Genomic DNA, 21,191 nt, shown 5'->3' on the forward strand with positions numbered 1-21,191 from the left:
GGTAAGACTCTCACTAAATAGACATGGTGCGCTACTAACACTCACAGGGCAACCTCTTCCGACGAACATTTGTCGGAAGACATTGATCAGTTGTTTGAACTTACCAAGATCATGGTGCTTGTGCTTTCCGGGCTGGTCCCCGGTCTTGAAGATAGCAAAGCTACAGGTAAATCGCGCTTTTTGGCGTGGCATATACATGCTGACTTCCATTTAGCGCGCCACGAGATGAACGAGGAAGCGGTTGCACTACTCACAACAGCACTTTCCTCCCTTGTCGACGCCGCGCAAGTCTTTCCCTCAATCATCAAAGCCGACCTCCACGCCTGCATCCTGCACATCTTCGCTACCATCCTTGCCACGGGAGCATGCCAACCGACAGTCATCCCCCAAGCCCTCCCAATCTTCAAGCGCTTCATCACAAGTCTAGCCCCACACGCCGAAGCAACAGACGACACCAGCAAGCAACTCCGTGCAACCCTATCCCGCTTCCTCGCCATTCTCCGCCACGCCCAACAACGCGCCTTCGACGCCGCCCTCGCGTGCGAAAAGAACACTATCCTCGCCACCACCATCCTCCTCAGCTCCGCCGCATCCGCCTTCTCCCCCAACGACCCGCTCGTCAAACACTTTGTAGACGACCTCTTCGACTGCCTCGCCACCCCCACAACCAGCAAAGTAGCCGCAGGCTGCATCCGCTCGCTGCTTCTCCTCCCCAAGAAATCACTCCTAGAAACTAATCTCGCTAAACTCATCCTCCCGCCTACCCTGTCTTTCCTCGCCACCCCCCCGGATAAAGAAGGCATCGAGGAATCGCGGTCTACCCTCGCTTCCACGCTCGTCGCTTTTGTGTTTACACTTCAGGAACACAAACAGCGGCTTATCGCCGCTAAAATCATTATCCCCGCGCTGTTGACGCGTGTGAGGAATGAACCGCAAGCTGTGCAGGAGACGGCGGGGAGGTTACTGGAGATTGCGGGCAAGGATCAGGAGGCTTTTAGGGAGGTGGTTACGGGTGTGACGGGGGAGATGAGGAGTGAGTTGGAGAAGGTGGTGAAGAGTGGGCAGGGGGGAGGAGGGCCGAGGTTAGGGGGGAGGAGGAGGGGTTGCCGAAGATTGCGCTTAAGATGGATTTTGGGGTGTAAGGGGTGGTTAGGATGGGGGAGATGGGAGGGGATGTGGGATGTGGGAGGTGTGGGTGTTTGATAGGTGGCTTGCTTGGGAGGCGCTCGACATAGGAGATATGTTGGGCCTGAGTGATGGATGATTTGCATATTTGTGATTATGATTGCATTATGTGGGATGAGGGATGATGGATAGAGGATAGAGGTAAATATAGCAGGGTTAGGGCGATATCCCGCACATGGCAGAGACAAAATTCCAGTATATTGTTCTTTCATGGTAGCTTCATGACTGATGAAGATTTCTTAGCGATGATAGTTCCATCTGTGCTGTGCTTTGCCGTTTCTTTCCTTTTCTTTTATAGCCCTCCAAAACCTTGTTTTTAGAAGAAGAAGAAGAAGAGGAGGAGGCTGGCGAGATGTGACTCGGTACACGACATCATCACCAACATCATGAGCACCAGAGGATTCCAGAAGATGAAATGATTGATAAATTTGCCCTGTGAGCGAGAATAAAAAGCCCTGTTGCTGTTGCTGTTGCTATTCCCTACTCCTATTACACCTATCACGTATCAAACTGCACGTTTATACCCACCCACCTACTACTACTAGTCACACCGACCTCCGACCTCCCGGCTGACTGCGACGTTATGTTACAAGCTCGAATCTCTCCCCTTCTTTCCCATTCACGAATTTACAACTCCTTCCCGTGTATCAGTGCGTTCGGGGAATGCGGGATGCGCATGTGGATGTGCGCCGTCTTCCCGCTGTGAGGACAAAGGAAATGCTGTCTGTGCTTTTGGTGCGGGTGCCACGCATGTTGTGAGTCGAGGGCTTGCGACGTCGCTGGTGTTGGTAAAGAAGCTTAGAAGTTATGGTGAGTGGTTTTCTGGGTTGGGTGTTGTGGGAGCGGCGGACGCGTGGGATTAGGGGGAGTCATGGGAAGGTGCGTGCGTGTGACGTCGTTGGTGAGCTATCGTAGGGTTTGCATCAAGATGGCTCAACTGTGTCTATTGCTTTAAGCGACTATTCATTCATATGTCGTAGCTTTTATCGATGTGGTTGATCGGTGCCGGGTGCGCGTAGCTACTGTAGTTGTTAGTCATCTTCGGGTACTAAGAAAGGCGCCCTCGGTGTGTGGTATGAGGATGAGTTTTTAGTTTATGGGATTAATACGATGACTGTCAGATATGAAGCATAAACACTGGAGTCATTTCTTCGCTTGATATAGAAGAGCGGTAGTCCCGGGGGTGCGCGAAGGGAAGAGGGTCGCCTAGATGTTAGTGGTAATGGGGAAATTGAGGTGGTCTTTACTGCAGCGTTACATGTACGGTATCATTGAGCTTCCAGAAGCTCCAGGCTGTAGATTTCATTGGTTCAGCGTCATTATCTAGCTTTATTCAACTTTGTGCCGATGTAAGTAACGGGAATTATACGAGAAAAGGGATGTGGTGGGCATCCTAGAGTGGAAATGCTACGGGGAGACCTCACTGATTCCAGTTAGTTGTGGCTGAATTGTCCAATACAGGTGCGGCATAATTTCAAATGACTTAGTTCCATCTTAATGGGATTTTGAGAGCCCCTGCAAAAATGGGAGGCTAAAATGTGTATCATACAGTCCGCTATATGTGTTGGTGGCACCCAGCCAGAGAAGCCAGAGTCATTGGATTATTAAGTTGAAGAGGTTACACACATAGCACTCTACGATTTTTCAGTATGACTCAATTGAAAGCAGCAAAGAGTAACCCAATCTACAAACCAATTGACTCAATGTGATCCGAGAGAAGTGAATATGACTGAACGTGTGCACGTAGCAACAAAAGAGAAGACTCATTGACGGTAACAGAACGACACACATACTGTGAGCTAGGTTCAGTAGGTGGTGTAATCAGTGTTGTAAATGAAAGGAAGAGTCATGTATACACGTGCGTAGATGACTGGAAGCTGAACTTGGCATATTCTGAAAAGTATAAAAACCGTCGCAGATACCACTATCTTCTCTTTCCCATCACAACAATCATGCAAGATCACTAAAGCGAGCCACAAACTTCAAATCACAAACTATTATTTACGAACTACATCTATAAATCCAATTATTAAACATCTTCCATCAGAAATCATGATGTCAAGCCTGAATGACAGCCAGACCCCCACTGTCGCGTGAGTCATGGTGAAAGACCAAGACGCCTTGACCTTATTTGGGCCTGTTCTCATACCATCCGAAAATGAGGACTTGGAGTCAAAAGCCGTTGCAGAGAAAATGACAAATACAAACTCACTCTATGACAACGAAATTCCTGCATCCATGCGGGCATATATCAAAGAGCGTGCGGCCACGGCTTGCAAAGATCTTTTCCACAACCCCGAGAAAGAAGTAACAATTCCAAAGTGGTATAAGGGGGAGAACGATGATGCAGAGGAGCAGGGGGAACCTGGGCTCCTTGAGGGGGATGATGCATTCAAAGCGACACTGATACAAGATAAAGAAGGTACGGGTGCGGACATGCTGCAGGAATACGGTATGCACGGTCGACAAACCGCATTTGCTGTCTGCGTAAGAGTCGTGCCGCGTCATATGTTCAGCAACTGGGACAGGCAGCTACGCGACCACGCGAAGGCGTCAATTCGCGAGAATTGAATGGCGATTTATCGGGGAACTGAGTGGGCGAAATCGTTGTTGTATTGAGAACCGCGAAGTGCTAGCTATATGGTGCAGGGTGCTGCCTAGAGGAGGCTAACCCTTAAGTAGAAGGAGCTAGTCCTATAAGAGGAGAGCTAACTGGTGAGAAGTGAATGCATGGAGACTGGCTTGCCCGGCCGACACGATTTATCCGAGTGGAACAGATTATATGATGATGCCGCCCAAGGTCCCTACCAAATTGTTCAAGACACGCGAGGAGGCCATAGATCATGTTAAGAAGGAATACATTACACACGAAGAGAATTTCAACAGAAATCTAAGAGTCGTGGAATCTGTGTATCATGAGCTTTACGTTGAGTACCCGGCCAATGGGCAGGAATTCACAGTGGTTACTATAAGAGGATTCAATTTCAGCCAGTTTCAGAGGCATACTTGTCAACGAGCGAGCCGGCTCGCTCAGCTCGCTCGGCTTGGACGTTTTGACCAAGCCGAATGAGCTGAGCGCGCAGTGCGCGCTTGCAAGCCGAGCGAGCTTAGGGATAGGCGCTCGCTCAGTCAGCTTGCTTAGCTTGGTTGGATGGAGCGGTTGGAAACTTGGGGCTGAAGGACTTGGTGGAGGGGCAATCTCACGATGATTTTTAGGTGTAGTGCGTAAGTTCGAAACCTAGTTATAACCTAAAATACACTCTTTTTTGCTATATTTCTAGCAAATAAGCTACTAAACTTCCGGCTAACGGCCTGGCAACAATATTCTCCTTCTGCGACACTTCACTTACTACTTATCACCCACCACACTCACCTATACTCCACCAACGCGTCTCTATTTGCAGCTATTATCTACCTCGCCGTTGCTATAATGCCAGCAAAAAGAACATGCGTTAATGCTCTAGAAATCGCGACAACTTCGAAGCGCCCTAGAGTCGCAGCGCGTCATCGCGGGACTGCCAGCCAACCTGTGCTAGTCGATACTCAGCCATTCTCACCATCTCCACCTCCTCCACCGCTGTCGCCGCGTCAAGCTCTCGTTGCCGCGCCACAAGCACCAAATTTTGAAGCGACCCTCCGAGAGTCGCGCGCCGAAGAGACGATCATCCCACCACCTAAGGGCAGCGAGCATGCCACTGTTGCAGCTTCAGGAGCAGCTAGCGAGGCTGTCGACAAGGGTTTCGTATAGGTAGAGGACAAATACGACGGCTTTAATTAGAGTCGCTACCCAAAGCACTGCAAGCCGCCCACATCACTTTCGAACCGAGCAAGCTGGGTATACAGCCATGGCTATCGCATCGCCTTGCGCAGCAACGTCGCAAAAGTTACGTGGATCTGCCACTATTGCTATAAGCACAAGTTCACTACTGTTGGCCGTGGCATACATAACGTCTCGCAGTCTCCATCAGCGCCAGCACGTCATCTCGGAGAAGACAAGAAAGTTCATGGCTTGAAGCCTCCAAGTAAGCGCACTACCGTCGCTCCTCGGAAAGAAACTCTCCTCGAACGCGCCCTTCAGAAGGGCTGCTCTTAGGCTGTTGCCAACGAGCTTACCAACTTCAATATACAAGAGTTTAGGCTTGCGGCCGTTACCTAGCTCGTCGAAAACAACCTCCCACTCTCACAATTCGAATCATCGTCTTTTCGCAATATGATATAATTAGCTAGCGTAGAGGCAGAACGAGCCTTGTGGGCATCTTATAACAGCGTCTCACGATACGTTATACGCCTGTACAACTACCTGTTACTAAAGGTTATCGCAAGCCTTTCAGAATCAATGAGCAAAGTCTATGTAAGCTTTGACGGATGGACGACAAAAGGTGGCAAGCGCGGTTACTTAGGTATCGTCGCCCACTACGTTGATAGCTCTGGCGAGCTCAGGGACTTGCCTATTGCGCTCCCACAACTGACAGGTGCCTACACCGGCGAGGCTATGGCTGAGGTCGTGATGGCAATATTCAAGCAGTTCGAAATCACTGTGGGCAAGCTCGGTTACTTCGTCCTCGACAACGCACATAACAACAACACCACGATTAACACTCTCGCCTTGCAGATAGGCTTTAGCGCTACTGAGCGTCGCCTTCGCTGCGGTCCTTATACGCTTAATCTCATTGGCCAGATGCTACTCTGGGGTGAGGAGAAAGAGTCCTACGACAACGAGGAGACTGAGCGCGTGAACGAAGCTGAGAATATGGCTACTTGGCGAGGCGATGGACCATTAGGAGTGCTTGTCGCGGTTATTAACTACATCAAAACACCACAACAGTACGCTCTTTTTGAGAAGTATCAGAAGCTCGCTATTAGGGACCAGCCTGTCAACGCGCCAACAGAACAGCACAAAATCAAGGAGCCCGTTAAGCTAGTTGTTACTCGCTATAACTCTTACGTTTCGTGTTTTAAGCGCGCTGTTGAGTTGTAATTAGCGGTTAATAGGTACGCCAACTACCATATTTAGAAGATTGAAACTGAAGACGCGTACGCCCGAAGTCGTAACAACAAGCTGCCTGCAGCGCCGGATTGGATGAGGTCTGATGGGATCAATGCCCATGACTGGCAGGTGATTGCTGAGTATATTGATGTGCTTAGGCCACTAAAACAAGCTACAAAACGGCTTGAAGGCCGCGGCAAAAGCGGTGCTTTTGGAGCAATCGCTGAGGTTATTCTAGTATTTGAATACTTACTTGGAGTCTATGAGGACCGCTTGCAAAGCTATGAAGACGTCATTTATGATGAGCATACAGAGTCACCCGAAGACCACCTTGCTATCAACCTCCGCGCTGCCCTAGTTAAAGCCCGCGAGTACTACAACAAGCTCGACCTCTCGCCAGCTTACTATGCTGCTATAATCCTTCATCCTCGCTACAAAAGCTACCTTGACGCAGCGTGGGCGGATAAGCCTGATTGGCTAGAGAGCAGCAACCGCAAGTTTCAACATTTGTGGGCGGAGTACAAAAGCTTACCGAAGCCGCGCTTACGCTCTAAAGTTAGGCACAATGATATAGAAGACGCTATTAACAGCTTTATTAAGCCGGCAGGGCTTACGGAGAACGAGGAGGATGAATATGAGGCTTAGAAACGCAGCGAACCGATCGCTAGCGAGGGCGTCGACCCTATAAAATACTGGGTAGGACTCCGCGATCGCTACCCCAGCCTTAGCAAATTTGCTATCGACATGCTATCAATCCCAGGCTCAAGCTGTGAGTGTGAGCGCTTATTCAGCGAGCTGGGTGACCTCCTCGAGCCCCGTCGGCGCAGCATTTCTCCGCAACTTCTAGCAGCAATACAGTGCGATCGACGATGGATAAGAGCTAGATTTGGCAGTGGTGAGGTGCCTGTAAAGGAGGCTATCAGCGATGAGGAGATGGACGCGAAATACGGTGTACATAAGTGGGATATTAGCTGAGAAACTCAACACCAAGGTTTCTATATAACTTTCCTAATCGGGACTGAGCCCATCAAGCCGAGCGAGCTGACAGCCCTGTTTCAGCCAATCCGAGCGAGCCGAGCGAGCTGCTGGCCTCCGCTCAATTGGCTGAGCAAGCCAATTGGCTGAGCTCGCTCAGCTTGCTCATTGACATCTGTGTTCAGAGGGAATCCTGGGAAGGATTTTAGGAAGTAGAATAGCTGTATGGTAGGATATTCCGACGTAGAGTCTTGTTGCAAAGTTCGTAGTGTATAGACATAGAATGTATACCTGCTATATAACTACACTTGGCAAGATCTATATGCGATTAAGTCGAGACAGGGCGACGCTAATTCATGTGGAAAAATGATAACCTCAGCTGTTGCAATTAACGCTCAGATCGATAGTACCTATGACACGCCCTAGAGAACTTTCAATCGCCTGATTTTGACAAGAACTTTTCCAAGCTTACTTCAACTTTTTTCCTTATGATGCGCAACAATGCTGCACTGTTTACATCAATCACTACGCGTATGATTGTATATTTATATACAAATATCTGCACATCTAGACTTCTATATATCAATAAGAATAACAAAAACCAGTCTAGCCTTTATCCACCCCCGTAGCTTTTAGCAGGCCGCGAGGGTGTGGCTGTACAAACTTGACCCAGTAATAGATTTAGCAAGTTGTGAGATGTTTTCTGTTCATCTAAAGACAATAGCCCGAAATGAATCTACGCTCACCATTCATGCATATATTCCATCCTTGGCGTACTAAACGAAAGAATCATCGATTACATGATCTATTACATGATCTCGACGAGAGCTCTACCGAGATTTTTCACTCTTACTTTATGTTTTTATTGGCTGGCTGCAAGCTCTAGCGCATTCGCCATCTTTCATGATGTAAGTCTTTAGTAAGTACTTGCATGCAGCCTCCCTCCCTCCCAGCGACATCAAAGACAACAAGTAACTAAGACGAGGCGCTGCCGTAGCAACACAAAGTTTTGGGTTCCGCACAGACGATCGATTCTACTAAATTCGTCTACTTTCGCATACTGGCGAATAGCTATACATCGGACTTTGTTTTCATTCAGTCCTACACATTAAATCACTCAAACTGCGACGTGGAGGGAACATAATTTTTGCCAGCCTGAGACGTCGACTCGCAATACCTAGTGAAGATGCACTTTGATCGTCGGCAATAAGGCGGGCGGACTATTTCCGGCGTCTATGGATTGCTTTGTTGGCTGACTTGAGACCAACAGACAGCGATGACAACCATGTGGAGACCCGTCAATTCCATCGGTTCTCTTCCAAGTCTTGGACGACTGTCACAAACCTACCGGCAACGTCTATGCGCAGAACAGAGGATTTTGTAGCGTTATAACTAAGCGAAACTTTAGTTTTCCTAGTCCTCTAAGTATATCTTTACAGCGGCATGTAGAAGATCTTCCCCTCTTTCGATCGATCTGTGTTGCCTCAATCTCCGGCTGGCGGCCCGTTTACTGTAAGCAGGAAAGTCAAGCGAACTTCTGGTTACGATGGCTGAGCCAAGAAAAAGAACCTTCTCTTGTGCTTCTAGAATCGCTCTTAGGTGCAATTTATCTGAGCACATGAATGTAGTACATTATGGCCGCTAGTATATACAACTAGTTCTTCACTATGCGCAACGCAGTCAGTTCCTAGATGGCAAGCAAATCGATCGTGATCTACATCCACACCGGTACAGGACATCAGGTCGGCGCATGAGTTGGAGTATGCTGACCGCTCAAGCCAAGCTTCCCGCCATGAACGCGCGTTCCCATGAACATGATATGTACTATGAGGCTGAAGTATCCACTGGCGACCACAGTAAACGACTCAATACCAGGGTAGCATCCTTGGCGGACCAAACTGAAGAACCATCGATTACATGATTTTGACGAGAGTTCTACAGGAAAACTCCAGTGTAACTGCAACCTCTCAAGTTCTGTTACATGTACATGCACTTGTCACCTGAGACATTTGATCTATAATGCTAACATCATGATTAATCCGAAGTAGGGACATCGCGGGGTAAATCGTACTGATTTTGAAAAGCGCATCAGATGTAAGCTTTCCTATGTGATGTCACCGCAAGCACGGGCTATGTTTGGAACCACAATGCGCTCATCCAAGAGGAAGGAACACTGAGGATCGATATACCCCACCCGTGTTGATTCGCGAAGAAGGTATGGCGATGTAAGAGTGAATAGTAACATACAAAGATGTAGAACCTCCCCATGTTCCCTTCGTTCTTTCCCCAAGCCATTCGAATTCGAACGGAGCCTTCAACAGGAAGATTTGCGCAAAGATACCTCTACACTCAAACACCATATTCGACCCGCTCTTTCATCTTTACCATGTTGCTCGTAAATTTGATCTCACTTGCCGTTTTTGCTGCTTCGGTATCTGCCAAAGCCGGCCCCTCTGGAGTTGCCTGGATATGGAGCCATAGTCGCTTCCAAGAGGGGGAAGAGGGTAACTGCCGCACAGACCAGCGTCGCGAGTGTGGAGAACAGAATGTTTGCTATGTGGTGTCGTAAGTAGTTTATCGTATCACTTTGAAACACACATTGCTAATTCGCTATCAGAAGCAGCCCCGAGGAAAGCATGCGGGCCCCTAGCAACGACCCTCCCCCTGGACAGGGGGAGAACTATGCCTGCGATACTATGAAAAGTCCGCCTTGTTCGTGCCAGACGGGTAACCGTACTGAGACGGGTGTCCAACTGAATGGGTATGTCGTTCTATGGGGAACTATCACCGCTTCCGTTATTGACACTATACAGAAACCTTTTTGGATACACTTGTTTATGCACTGTCCAGCGACCAAGCATGTATGGCCAGAAGTGAAGGCGAACTGCGGGCATATTGTCCACAATACCTGTCAGGCTTTCTTCCACTACGGAAGGCATTGTCTAGTTCAATTATTTTCGAGGGCCGAATGTTGATGGTGGGAAGAGGCGAATGTTTGCATTGGACGTGATCTAGAGGATACAAAGGCAGGGGTCAAGCGTGACCGATTGAAGGTACCAAAACTTGCAACTGCTTAGAAGGTTGTGCTCGATAGCCGTCATAATATACTCTCAGTTCGAACTACATGCACTGCGATCGATGGGCTATGGAGCTCCCAACGTGAAGTTTGGTTTCTTGTATCAGCGAGCGACCCTGCAAAGCAGCCGTATGATATAGGCCAGGGGTTCTCTTCGATCGCAAATTTGCTGCGTCGATGTAACAGTATAATTTACACATAGAACTGTTGGGAGACATGTTCATCAATGCAGATTCACAGTTAGTCTCGTCAATACATACGATCGGGCGCAAGTTGAGGGCGCTGTGAACGCTGGAGTTTTCTTGGTCATGGAGCTACGGGAAAACTACTGATTTGTGTTCTGGTACTTTCCGCTATGGTATCTTGATACGATACCAAATTGTTGATGCGATTGGAAACCAATACTCAGCGAAAGCTTTGGGGGTGAGGTTATTGGGCGGGGCTACACAGGAGTTTCTACCTCTACCATACGACCTGATGAATGAATAAGGAGATATGAAGCTTGAACTGTGAGAGCAAGTGAGTTCTTCCCCTAACCTATGAGCTAGTATATGCACAAACTCGCCAACGTTGTTAACCTAGTGAACTCGGTGTAGTGGTCATCGAAAAGTTCATGAGTAGTCGAAACAGTCATAACGCGGATAGCCATGTAAATATCATGAATTGAACCATCGCCATTGTCTAATTTTTTTAATAGTCTATCATCTATATGCAAGAACCCATGAAATGCGACTGAGAATACACAAGACTTTTATAAAAATGTTTTCCATGAATCAAAGGTCAAAGTGTTTGGGAGAGCGGCGAAAATATGGTATCGGTGGCTTGGTAGGATCGTGGCGTTCAGATCGAGGGAAAAGGACGATGACGGGATTGGTGGTTTGTTTGGTGGGTCTCGATCTCGATCCGACGATATCGTTTCCGTGGGTAGTGGTCTGGCGTGATTCCCCCAACGCATCTGGTACTTCCGTTCTTCATTGATTTTTGAACTCAAAGCGATGTATTCGTCCCTGTCGTTGTTTCGTTAGTAGATGATTAGATGGAAGTGGCTGCTGGGTGGTCTAGAAACCAATATAAACTTACAAGTATATCTCCAAATCATTTACACTCAGCCCCCTTGTATGGGTTAGAGACCGTGCACATACACCCTTGCCTTTGTAAAAAATTAGCCATGATGCCAATCAAGATTCACAGCATAATCTTACTTTGTGTTAACCGCGACACCTCCGGTCCGTTCGCACAGAGCCTTGCATTCTGCGTCGGGCGCTAAAGTGCAGAACTGTTGCATGTAGAAACCATTCTTTACGCAACCAATTTTAAATTCCGACGGCAGGCCTCGCTGACATTTTTCTAATGCCGATGCACAGCATTCTTGATTAAACCATGGGTTGAGAGGGCTGGTGATGGAGTAATCTTGGCAATGTGCCAAGCTCATAAGCGCAAACACCAGAAGGGACCGTGGGTTCATGATTGATAACATATTTGTGATAGCTACACAATTGTAGGTAGAGAATAAGATAATGGTGTGGAAGGGGATAGTGTAGGAGAAAAGTGTGAGAAAAAGCTGGAGGCGTAACGTGCATCTTAAAATAGCCCATGTGTTGTGTTGGAGAGCACGGTTGTTCAATTTCTCAGGTAGTGCTGACATTGTCAAACGCAAATGTTATTTTTAACTAAAGTTTATACTATAATTAACTTTGGAATCACCCAATATAAAGGAAGGAATATGAATGTTGCAGCTTACAGAAACGTCACTAGATCAACAGTCCGCCCTTGGAGACTCAGGGTTACCCACTGAGCATAAACAACCAAGTCTAAGATAACAGTTTAGCTATAATACAAGTAACAACCTTGGATATGTTCTTGTAATTGCTTGCGAATTGCCCTGTTGCTTGGCATGTCAGGCGGCATTTCTCGCTAGGTGCCCAAACGCAGCGGTTTGTTTTATCGATTGGTATGTGGATGCAACCTAGTTTACCCTGTTTTCGGCAAGCGTCGATTCGCCATTGACAGCAGAAGATATTCTGCTCCGAGGGTCCTATTTTAGTTCGTTGAGCGGACACTGCGGAGCCAATAAAGCTTATGGCCGCAAGTAGGATCAGAAATCGTGACATGATGACTGATACGATGTCTGTGGTAGTTGTGCAATGAATGTTCGAGAAGGAGAGGATATGGTAGGAGGACAGAAGGGAAAGCTGGAAGGGCAATGTGGATACTTGGAAGGGCAATGTGGATACTTGGAAGGGCAATGTGGATACTTGGAAAGGCAATGTGGATACTTAGAAGGGCAATGTGGATACTTAGAAGAGCCCAGGCACACGTGTCGTGTTCGGAAGCATCGGAAGTTCAATTCCAGGTAAGTGCTGACATGGTCACAGCACACGATGGTGGATAAGGTGCCTGTGCACCATCAGAACGATATGATAGGGGAAAAAACAAGCAGGTCATGGCACATGGGCGCGATTTGTAGCATCAAGGAAAGATAGCCGGCCTACAGGGTTGATCAGATCCCCAGAATACTCAGGGCCAGAATGCAGCCACTCAAGAAGGAAACAATAGATACTTATCCGCATTCGTGAGCCTGTTCCCAAACGCTTCGGCCCGCTTTCCACGAGCCGCTGAAGACCCTCCAGTATTCGACTCCAGTACTATGGTACAGTCGATCCGAGGATCCCAAAACTATCAGATCCAAAAGACTTTGAAAGATTACAACACGTCGCAAATTTTCTATTGAAGAGAATCTCTAGTCTACAACTCCTAGTCCATTAGTGTTATGTCTTAGTTTCATTTGGTTCTACATGCACAAATAATGATATCTTGGGTTGATTCTTGATTTAATTCTTCACTACCCCTTCTAGCAAGAGGCGGTTAATGCAAGGAAAAACACTGCTCGGTCACTGTACGACACTCGGTGAATATTAGGTTCTTTTGTTACGCCATACAGTACAGCCCGAGTTGGATTAAGGAAAAAATAGTCGTTGGTTGTTGCACTGTTGTCACCAAACCCACCGGAAAGCTCCCCACCAGATGTGAACACTCACGTGAGTGGGACACGATAGTCCGACGATGCGCATTGCATTCTCGCGAGAAAGAGCATTGGTTCTCAAATTCCAGTATTCATGGTTATCGCAATCGTTGACAAGATTTGAGGGCGAGAAAGGGGAACTGTTGACTGCATCGTGCCGGCATGTCCCGTTCGAGCATTCACATTTCCTAGGAGCCAAGCCTCGTAGCCATTAACCGTTATTTCTTGCGCGATTCTTGTGTTTGACTCTGTTGTTCGTCTTGGTTCTTGTTTGGTCAAAAGATGAATCTAGGCCGTGCGCCCTTTCTTCCATCACAGCGGGCAGGTGCCAACGATACTCACCGCATCGCGATGGCATGCTTTACCGCAACACCACGTTTTTGCGCCGACATCGCTCATTCAGGGCGCTAGTCGACTCTGCTTCTGAAAGAAAATTTCAACGACATCCCTCAACGCTCTTACCTTGTCCATAATCCAGTCACTTCCTGCCTTATTCACGACTGAAACCTAACCAGCTGCTACCCATCACTGTTCTCTATCACAATGACGTTCCAGAAGTCCCTCCTCCTTGCCGCCTTCCTTATTGGAATGGTGTTTGCTGCACCTCGCCCTCACATCGGCATGATTGACAACGAAGTCGCTCGCGATGTCGGCGTCGTCTTCACACAACCTCACTTCCAATCGCCGGCGACATTCCTCTTGCTTGACAAGGTCAGCCCGCAGTGCATGCCGCTGTACGTCTCTTTCTTGAACTCACAAGCCCACGCACTTACATGATTCAGTGCCGCCATCAAAGTCATGTCTGTCCAGGTATGCGTCGAAGCTGTCAACTGCGACTTCTACAGGGTACGAATATCTGGGCTACACGGACAAAACCCCACCTGGTCAATTGACTGACTGATGGTAGGGCATTGGCTGCGGTATCGGCTCTGGTGAAAAGCCCGTCTTCACTGTCGGTTGCGGCGACGTCGCAGAGGTTCCTTCCAGCTTGATCGACGTCTACAGGTCGTACAAGTGCCAGCTTGCGTCCAACCATGCCATCGATGGGCATGCTACGGTTGAGGTCCCGACCACACCTCACGATCCTGACCAGGATGTCGTCCCTAGCATGCAAGTATGCACATACCCGTCTTACCCCATGATCGTTCTCATGCTAACGATCTGAAGTAGCGCATGCCTTCCTCCGTCTCGGCGGAGTCGTGATTTTCTTGGTCTCCCTGCTCGCTGGTATCTTGAAAAAGCTAATAGGCGAGTCTGTGGGGTGCTTGGTGATGATGACGAAAAGAGCAAATGCTCGACATGAGAGAAATGTATGAATTAGCTATCGCAACGGTAATGACCGATCTGCTAATGACCTTGTCCACTTCGGCATGTGATGCGTGCTTGCTGTCGTCATATGACATGAGGCAGCTTTGCGACAGTCGCTCTACATAATCTCTCCACCTGATACAATAACTTTGATCGGGTCATTGACTCGAGCTCAGTCCGGTATATCTGTGTTGAGAATCCAGACTCCATTCTTCACGAGGATATGCAAACCGCGGTTCATCTCAAATTGCGCGCATATGCCGTGCAACCTATCCGTACGCAAAAACGTGGGCTAGTGCACGTCACACAACATACCGCGCATGCATGCTGCAAAGCACGAAGAACACAACAAGAAATTGCAAACTCAATTTCCTGATAAGTCAACTCACTTCCGGAATTATCAGTTTCTGTTGCCGCGATGCCACACACCAATTTGAGCATTGTCACACCTTCGACCTCTTCCCCATCAACGGCATCTGCACATTCTCGTTTATCTGCACCCTTGGGCCGAGCACCTCGCTTGTCTGCGCCCTCTTGGGCGTATCGCCAATCTTCTCCCACATGAGCTGCAGCTGCACATGACCTGGTGTAATACCCATTTGCTCGGAGCCCCAGTGGAATTGCCACAACGAGAGGGCTTCGTTGTCTTTGGGCGCGCGTTTAGCATCGTAGTAACAAGCAATATCCCCCGAGCAGAGGAAAACATATGGGAAACCAGTCTAGAAAGCGCATTAGCCATCATCACCCCCATATGAGCAAGAGAAAAGCGGCGACCTACAATCGTATACAACTGATCATAGATATCCGTCCTGTGCTCCCCGCAACTCCAGGCCAAATCCCCCTTGCCATACCGACTATCCGTATTCTTCTCCGCTTTTTCATTTTCAAACGTGCAGTTGCCCATCGCCGTGCTGAGTGTATATGGGAACGATGACATTCGCTCGAAGACGGCACAGTCTTTACTGTCGGTGATGAGCTTGCCGTGGACGTCTAGACAGCCCACGCTTGATTTTGGTGACGCGGTCTGCCAATCATCAGAGGCTAGTACGCGGATACGGCCGATGCCGCTGAAATCTGTTTGTTGGACGCCTGCATTCGCGGACAAGGTGAGTGTGGCGATGAGGAGGAAAAGCGTGGTTGGCAGGTTGGCCAGCATCGTGAGTGATGTAGGTATCTTGGGGTCCGAAAGATTAAATGTCAGAACATCAACCAGAGCAGTTCATCCGAAAAACGCAGCGCAGTACCCAACCTCTTTATATCATCATACGTTGCACATGTCCACCGCAGCCAGCGTGCCACCGTGCACGCACGCACGCACCGCCCAAAAAATGTCCCGCAGGGCGTCCCTTAGTTACCAACCATCCAGGCCACAAAAGCCGAGCTCGTCCTGCTTTCCAAACCTAGACGCGCGATAGGCCAGGTTTCTCACAAAGGCAATTTCGGAACCCCTCCCTCTCTCCTGGGTGTACGTACGCGCGGTATCCGCTACCCACCCCCGTCATCCAACTTCTTAATCCCTCAGCCATCACTATCGAAAAGGGCACAAACGTGACCAGAGCACTTTAATCTCAAGTCCAAGGCCTCAAGATGGGGAAGGTGGAGTCCGGAGCACATGTGACACGAGGTACATGTATCCCGGGTTAAGATACCGGTAACTAGCGCCACATGCCAGATCGGCGAATAATAAGCAACGGTGTAAAGAGAGCCAAGGTAGCAAGCGGTCAAGCTTGTTTTTAGCATAAATTGCTGGGAGACATCTGTCAGATATGTGTCAGCGGGATAATATGAAGTTGGAGAATAGGTGCAGGGCTTGGCGATGCGGTGGAGAGGAAGCGGAGTTAGGGTGTCGGTGTCGGTGTCCCTTAGGGATGCTTGCCGAGGTACTGGTAGATTGGGGGTGGAGATGGGAGGGTAGGTTTGTGCATGATGTTTTACCGTTGTTGTTGGTAGAGGTGGAGGTAGGAAATGCGGTGGTGGCTTTACCTACCAGTTCACAGGACGATGGCGTGATGGGGAGGTGTATATTGTAAACGCGCAGACCCCGGAAAAGGTTCATTTCGCGCTTCACCGTGGAGTCTTCATCTTACACAAACATCACCTCCATTTCCCATCCCTCAGCAAGCACCCGCCCACATCTTCGCAAACCAGTCCTATCAACACCCCCTCCCTCCCTACATACCCATCACAACCCCATCCGCCGAAGCAGCACCGTCGCGCTAACTAACTCACCACCGTTGATCTCCCGCACACGCATCACGTCATCCCGACTCGGGGCCAGCTTAGCGCTTCCGTGTCCGGGCACATACATTACGCACATCATACCCAGCGTCCGGGCCACGAACTGGCCCAGCAACGGAAGTGGAAGCACATTACGCGGGGCGGGGGCCTGTGTAGATCTCGTTCTACCCGCTTTTGGTGCATTCGCTTGCGCGCTGGATAGATTGGCATCGTCGTGCAAGTCGTGTAGGTACTGGAGATACTAGGGTGGGTTTTTTCGTTCACTTGCTGGGGGCGATGCTGGGTGGTAACGTGTGAGATGGTTGGCAGAGATTGTGTGGGGGAAGTACCGGTATGGTGTTGATTGCATTTTTGATGGGTTGGTTTGGTGGCTTCAACTTTTTTGGTTTGCTGGGGTGTGAACTATCTCATGGCATTCAGGTGCTAGGCGAACGACATTTTCTTTGTTTCAAATTACTCTCTTCCGAGAGCGTGGGGGTTGTACAGAGTTGCTTTAGCGCAGACATGTTGAGCGGGCGGAAAAAGAATATCGTTACGCGTCTCAACCGGCGCCACGCAAGCCACACTCTAGGCACCAGAGACTGCGCTCTTCCAACCACGTTATTGCAAGTCGGAGATGATGAAACCTTAACAATTTCCTGAAATGGAGGGATGACGTGTCCATGTATCTGAGTGATTGATATTTGAAATGTGGTGTGTGTGTGTTTGCAAGTAAGGTACAGCACTACCTGCGGGCAGTACCTTTCCGATCTCATTTGCCTAGACATCACTGTAAATTCAGAGATATGAATGTGAGACTCGTTGATCATTGAATGTAACTACTACTCTGTCGCTTCCTTCCTAGCGTGGTACCTTTACGGGGTATATCAAGTGGCCCAAAGTCCCAATATCTCAACTCCAGATTCTTCTACCAACTGCTACTTCTCTTGTGCATGTTCTGCAAGATTGAAACTGAAGTAGTTCTGTATGCGGAATGGGCCCGAGAGGAATCCTAGTTGGAATCCGCGGGCGAGATAGAGGCTGCATGGCCGAGTCGACAATTGATAGAGCTGTAACCTAGAAACTTCTCACGGAAGCAGTCCAAGCAAAGCCCTTTGAGGCCTTTACATGCTTCTTTGAGTGCGTAACATGCAATAAGCCCCATGTTTCCGATCTTGTTTACAACGCATGAATCATGTTTCAAGCTGCATCCCACTAGCTCGGGATCTTGCATAGCTCGTCCGATATATGAAAGCTGTTTGAGGGACAGGCTGTTATTAAGCGTAACGTCATGCTCGCTAAGGAACCCGAGATAGGATTGCAGCGCAGAAGATGCATTTGAACAGCGCGAAGCTAGAAGTTCCTCAAAATCTTTGCCGTACAGCTTGTTTCGTAGGGTGGTGTACGCATGCTCAGATTTACATCGCAACTCATCTAAGATAATTTAGCAATGTCCATACTGTAAACATGCCGCCACTGCGTGCGGCGTATACTCACCGATGATCTGCAGAGGGACAATGTCGAAGCCATGTGTTATGTTGCACATTTCTCCAATGTAGGTACGGCTACGGAGACAAGCCAAGGTGACCTCCTCGAACTCTTTTGGAAGATCGCAGACATATGCGACGAAGATCAATTTCTCGAATTTGTCGGCTCCAGGGTTCGCAAGTCGTTTGTGGATCCAAAGCTGAAGCCATGGGCGCACGCTCTCAGTACACCTGTACTTGTCGCAAACAACGGCAAGATCGGCGAGGGTATCAAAGGAAAGCGTATTGTTCAAGCGTGTAGTTTGCATATGGGCGATTTTGCAGAAAAGTGTCATGGCCGTCGAATCATCGTCAGGAAGCGCGATCTTCTTTGGCGAAGCAGCAGAAAGGCCTTGTCCTTCTGCAAAACTGCCGTTGAACATGGCGTCAAAGATCGGAGACGCGAGACCGAGGACGATAGAAGAGACGAGCAATGTGCCCGCCGCTGCCCCGTCCTTGCTCAGCTCAAGGAGGACGTCGCCGCGTTTTGCCAGCACTAAGTGAGCGGCTGCATGTTCCTCTGGAGATGAAGACTCTGTTAGTCGGCGCTTCTTGGCTAGGCTCGCCATCTGTGTATGCTTCTGGTCAGTATATGACTCAAAGTTTTCCACCACCTGGGTAACATGAAGTACTTGACAAGCTAGCATAAAAAGGCCACTGTAGGCGCCAGACACGCCTATAGCATGCGGAACAACGGGTTATACTTACGCTGTCGCTGTCGCTGTGGAGTATCTCGCGTTGCCTAGGTGCGGCCGAATGCTTACCGGTTCGCAGTAAAGCCCTCGTTGTGACGGGCTGCGACGGGCTGCGACGGGCTGAGTTGAGTGTTGACAATTGACAGACGAGAAAGTTAGAGTGCGGGGAAGCTTGAAAGCTGAGAAAGGCGCAAAGAAATAGTTGTAGGGCTGCGCCAAGACCTCAGCGGAGATTGCGAGGAGTGTAGGTGAAGTGAAAGTGTAGAAGCGCAATCACTTGCAATCTACACAACGACATCTGATCTGGATTACAATGCACGACGCTAAATTTACCATCTATAGGCGCTTTGATGTTCTGAGAAGCTGGAAAATGTTGAAAGTCCATCTCTTGAAGTGGAAAAAACTCAATCTTCGTCTCCATGAGAGATGAAGAATGACCAAGCGATTTTTCTACTTGCGAGGAAGCAAGCACTTAAGAGACGTGTCTAGCGCATACAACGGCATTTTTACACTGGTATGTCATGTAATTAGTGTCGACCAGGAATGTTGTGTCAATCTGCAAAGGTCGCATGTCAGGCAGGCGTATTTGTGACCACAGTCCGCAACAATCAATTAAGTGGGTCCTAGAAGGTTCAGATTGGATTGATTGATTACCGCTTTAAGCCTAGTAGTTACCTATAGGAGTTTAAGCCCTACCTAGATAGGTAAGTGGGTCTAGGAGAGTGACCGGATTGAATTGATTGTTGCGGAGTCTATTTGTGACCTCACCTTGGAACCCTAGGGAAGGTGCCAACGACACGTACGACACGTTTGATTTCCATCCTTCCACTCTCACCTTATATGCACCCCGCTACACCTTGGTTCACGGATGTAGCTAAGATGATTCCCGGGATTCAGATAGGAGCTTCGACAATCTAGTACGTCTCATCCAGAATTGCTTCGAAATTACCTTGATGCGATTGAGAAAAAGCCGGGAAACGCGCCACCTGTCGTCGAAGCTAGGCATAACTCGACTCGCCTCATACAGAGATATCACATTCTCAGAGGCTGGAGAGCTGATAGGGGATGACTGCTAATAAGACTGGATGACAAAGCTGTGCGACTGCCCAGAGACCCGGACTTGGTCAAGGAATTCTCGTCGTTGTGGACTGAGGGAATATACTCAATTTACTCAATTTGGCAGCGACAGAACTCCACGAACGTCACCGGTTGCCTCTGCTCGATCAGGACAATGGATGCGCGTGAGGGATTTGGCAGCTTTTTGGCTTTCGGAACGCGAGCGTCGTCGGCCCCGTTTCGGCCGAGCAGATAAGAACAATCTCCAGACCATGGCCCCTTATCCCGAGCCATGTCCCGAATGCCGACCGTCCCCCTGCTTTGCAGCGAGTTTCGTCAGGGTTCAGCGGCGACAACTCGCATCCGCAGACTGCGAACTTCAACCGCTCCTGCTCCGCACCCAAGTATCCTTCTCCACTGCCGTGAAAGGTAGACGGCCGGCATCTAGATTGGTCCGCGCAATTCCACCTTGACGCCGGAATCGCGATTGTTGGCCCCCACCAGCGCTCAGCCTCGTGGTGGTGGATTACATGGCGCATCCACAGTCTTGTCTCAAGATGCCCCTCCCGATATTCGGAGTCGGGTCGGTGGTTGCAAAGTCATTTCTCTAAGGTCACAGATGGCGACGCATACCCCGCGACTATAATGGAAGACTCCATGGCGATCTGCTGCATCAACACCATTCGTACATCGTGGCTTCCGGAGTCACGAATGAAGCTATTCGGAGCTTAGCGTACATGCTGCTAACTCCCCCCCCAGCTCCCAGCCTCGATTTACGTACATATTTGCTGTATCGGGCCATATAACCACGCGCTAGTGGAGCTACCATGGTGGCCCACAACCACAGACTACGCTACGGGCTTCTCGGCGAAGCTTTGTGAGTATCAAACGGGTAAGCTGGTGGTAGAGCTCCCCTGGCGCGTATTGAAGCTCACCCGCGCCATTGGATGTGACCCCGCACCCTCAGCGATGCGAAGATATTCCAAACATGACCGTCGTACCCGCCGGTGACATCGACCAGCTGTCTAGGTGGGAACGCGGCATCACCAAGTGGGGAGGGCTGACCTGCGTGGATTGCGAGGATACCCAAGGACCAGAGGCTCAAAATAAGAAGTTTATGATGGATACCCGACAGTATTTATAT

General features: G+C 49.1%; 8 protein-coding genes across 8 annotated transcripts; 4 read left to right on the plus strand and 4 right to left on the minus strand.

Moving 5' to 3' along the window:
- Positions 1-3,285: 3,285 nt before the first annotated feature.
- PtrM4_099210 (uncharacterized protein) lies at positions 3,286-3,756 on the plus strand (the record flags this gene model as incomplete). The annotated part of the gene is made up of 1 exon (XM_001933723.1): positions 3,286-3,756. One exon carries the CDS (start codon positions 3,286-3,288, stop codon positions 3,754-3,756), a length of 471 nt encoding a protein of 156 aa, XP_001933758.1.
- An 859-nt stretch (positions 3,757-4,615) lies between these two features.
- On the plus strand, positions 4,616-6,817 carry PtrM4_099220 (Dimer-Tnp-hAT domain containing protein; the record flags this gene model as incomplete). Its single annotated transcript, XM_066107299.1, has 4 exons — positions 4,616-4,927; positions 4,964-5,207; positions 5,409-6,151; positions 6,200-6,817. 4 exons carry the CDS (start codon positions 4,616-4,618, stop codon positions 6,815-6,817), a joined length of 1,917 nt encoding a protein of 638 aa, XP_065962967.1.
- A 2,716-nt stretch (positions 6,818-9,533) lies between these two features.
- On the plus strand, positions 9,534-10,024 carry PtrM4_099230 (uncharacterized protein; the record flags this gene model as incomplete). The annotated part of the gene is made up of 3 exons (XM_001933722.1): positions 9,534-9,712; positions 9,765-9,908; positions 9,961-10,024. The coding sequence occupies 3 exons, from the start codon at positions 9,534-9,536 to the stop codon at positions 10,022-10,024; spliced, it is 387 nt and encodes a 128-aa protein (XP_001933757.1).
- A 1,294-nt stretch (positions 10,025-11,318) lies between these two features.
- PtrM4_099240 (uncharacterized protein) lies at positions 11,319-11,700 on the minus strand (the record flags this gene model as incomplete). The annotated part of the gene is made up of 2 exons (XM_066107300.1): positions 11,319-11,373; positions 11,426-11,700. 2 exons carry the CDS (start codon positions 11,698-11,700, stop codon positions 11,319-11,321), a joined length of 330 nt encoding a protein of 109 aa, XP_065962968.1.
- A 334-nt stretch (positions 11,701-12,034) lies between these two features.
- On the minus strand, positions 12,035-12,334 carry PtrM4_099250 (uncharacterized protein; the record flags this gene model as incomplete). The annotated part of the gene is made up of 1 exon (XM_066107301.1): positions 12,035-12,334. The coding sequence occupies one exon, from the start codon at positions 12,332-12,334 to the stop codon at positions 12,035-12,037; it is 300 nt and encodes a 99-aa protein (XP_065962969.1).
- A 1,454-nt stretch (positions 12,335-13,788) lies between these two features.
- Positions 13,789-14,448, plus strand: PtrM4_099260 (uncharacterized protein; the record flags this gene model as incomplete). The annotated part of the gene is made up of 4 exons (XM_001933721.1): positions 13,789-13,979; positions 14,028-14,091; positions 14,153-14,359; positions 14,416-14,448. 4 exons carry the CDS (start codon positions 13,789-13,791, stop codon positions 14,446-14,448), a joined length of 495 nt encoding a protein of 164 aa, XP_001933756.1.
- Positions 14,449-14,996: 548 nt separating this feature from the next.
- On the minus strand, positions 14,997-15,709 carry PtrM4_099270 (uncharacterized protein; the record flags this gene model as incomplete). The annotated part of the gene is made up of 2 exons (XM_001933720.1): positions 14,997-15,272; positions 15,332-15,709. The coding sequence occupies 2 exons, from the start codon at positions 15,707-15,709 to the stop codon at positions 14,997-14,999; spliced, it is 654 nt and encodes a 217-aa protein (XP_001933755.1).
- A 2,073-nt stretch (positions 15,710-17,782) lies between these two features.
- Positions 17,783-18,865, minus strand: PtrM4_099280 (uncharacterized protein; the record flags this gene model as incomplete). The annotated part of the gene is made up of 2 exons (XM_001933719.2): positions 17,783-18,204; positions 18,268-18,865. 2 exons carry the CDS (start codon positions 18,863-18,865, stop codon positions 17,783-17,785), a joined length of 1,020 nt encoding a protein of 339 aa, XP_001933754.2.
- Between the last annotated feature and the right edge of the window lie 2,326 nt (positions 18,866-21,191).

Source organism: Pyrenophora tritici-repentis, chromosome 4 (assembly GCF_003171515.1).
Source record: "Pyrenophora tritici-repentis strain M4 chromosome 4, whole genome shotgun sequence".
Taxonomy (NCBI): Eukaryota; Fungi; Ascomycota; class Dothideomycetes; order Pleosporales; family Pleosporaceae; genus Pyrenophora; species Pyrenophora tritici-repentis.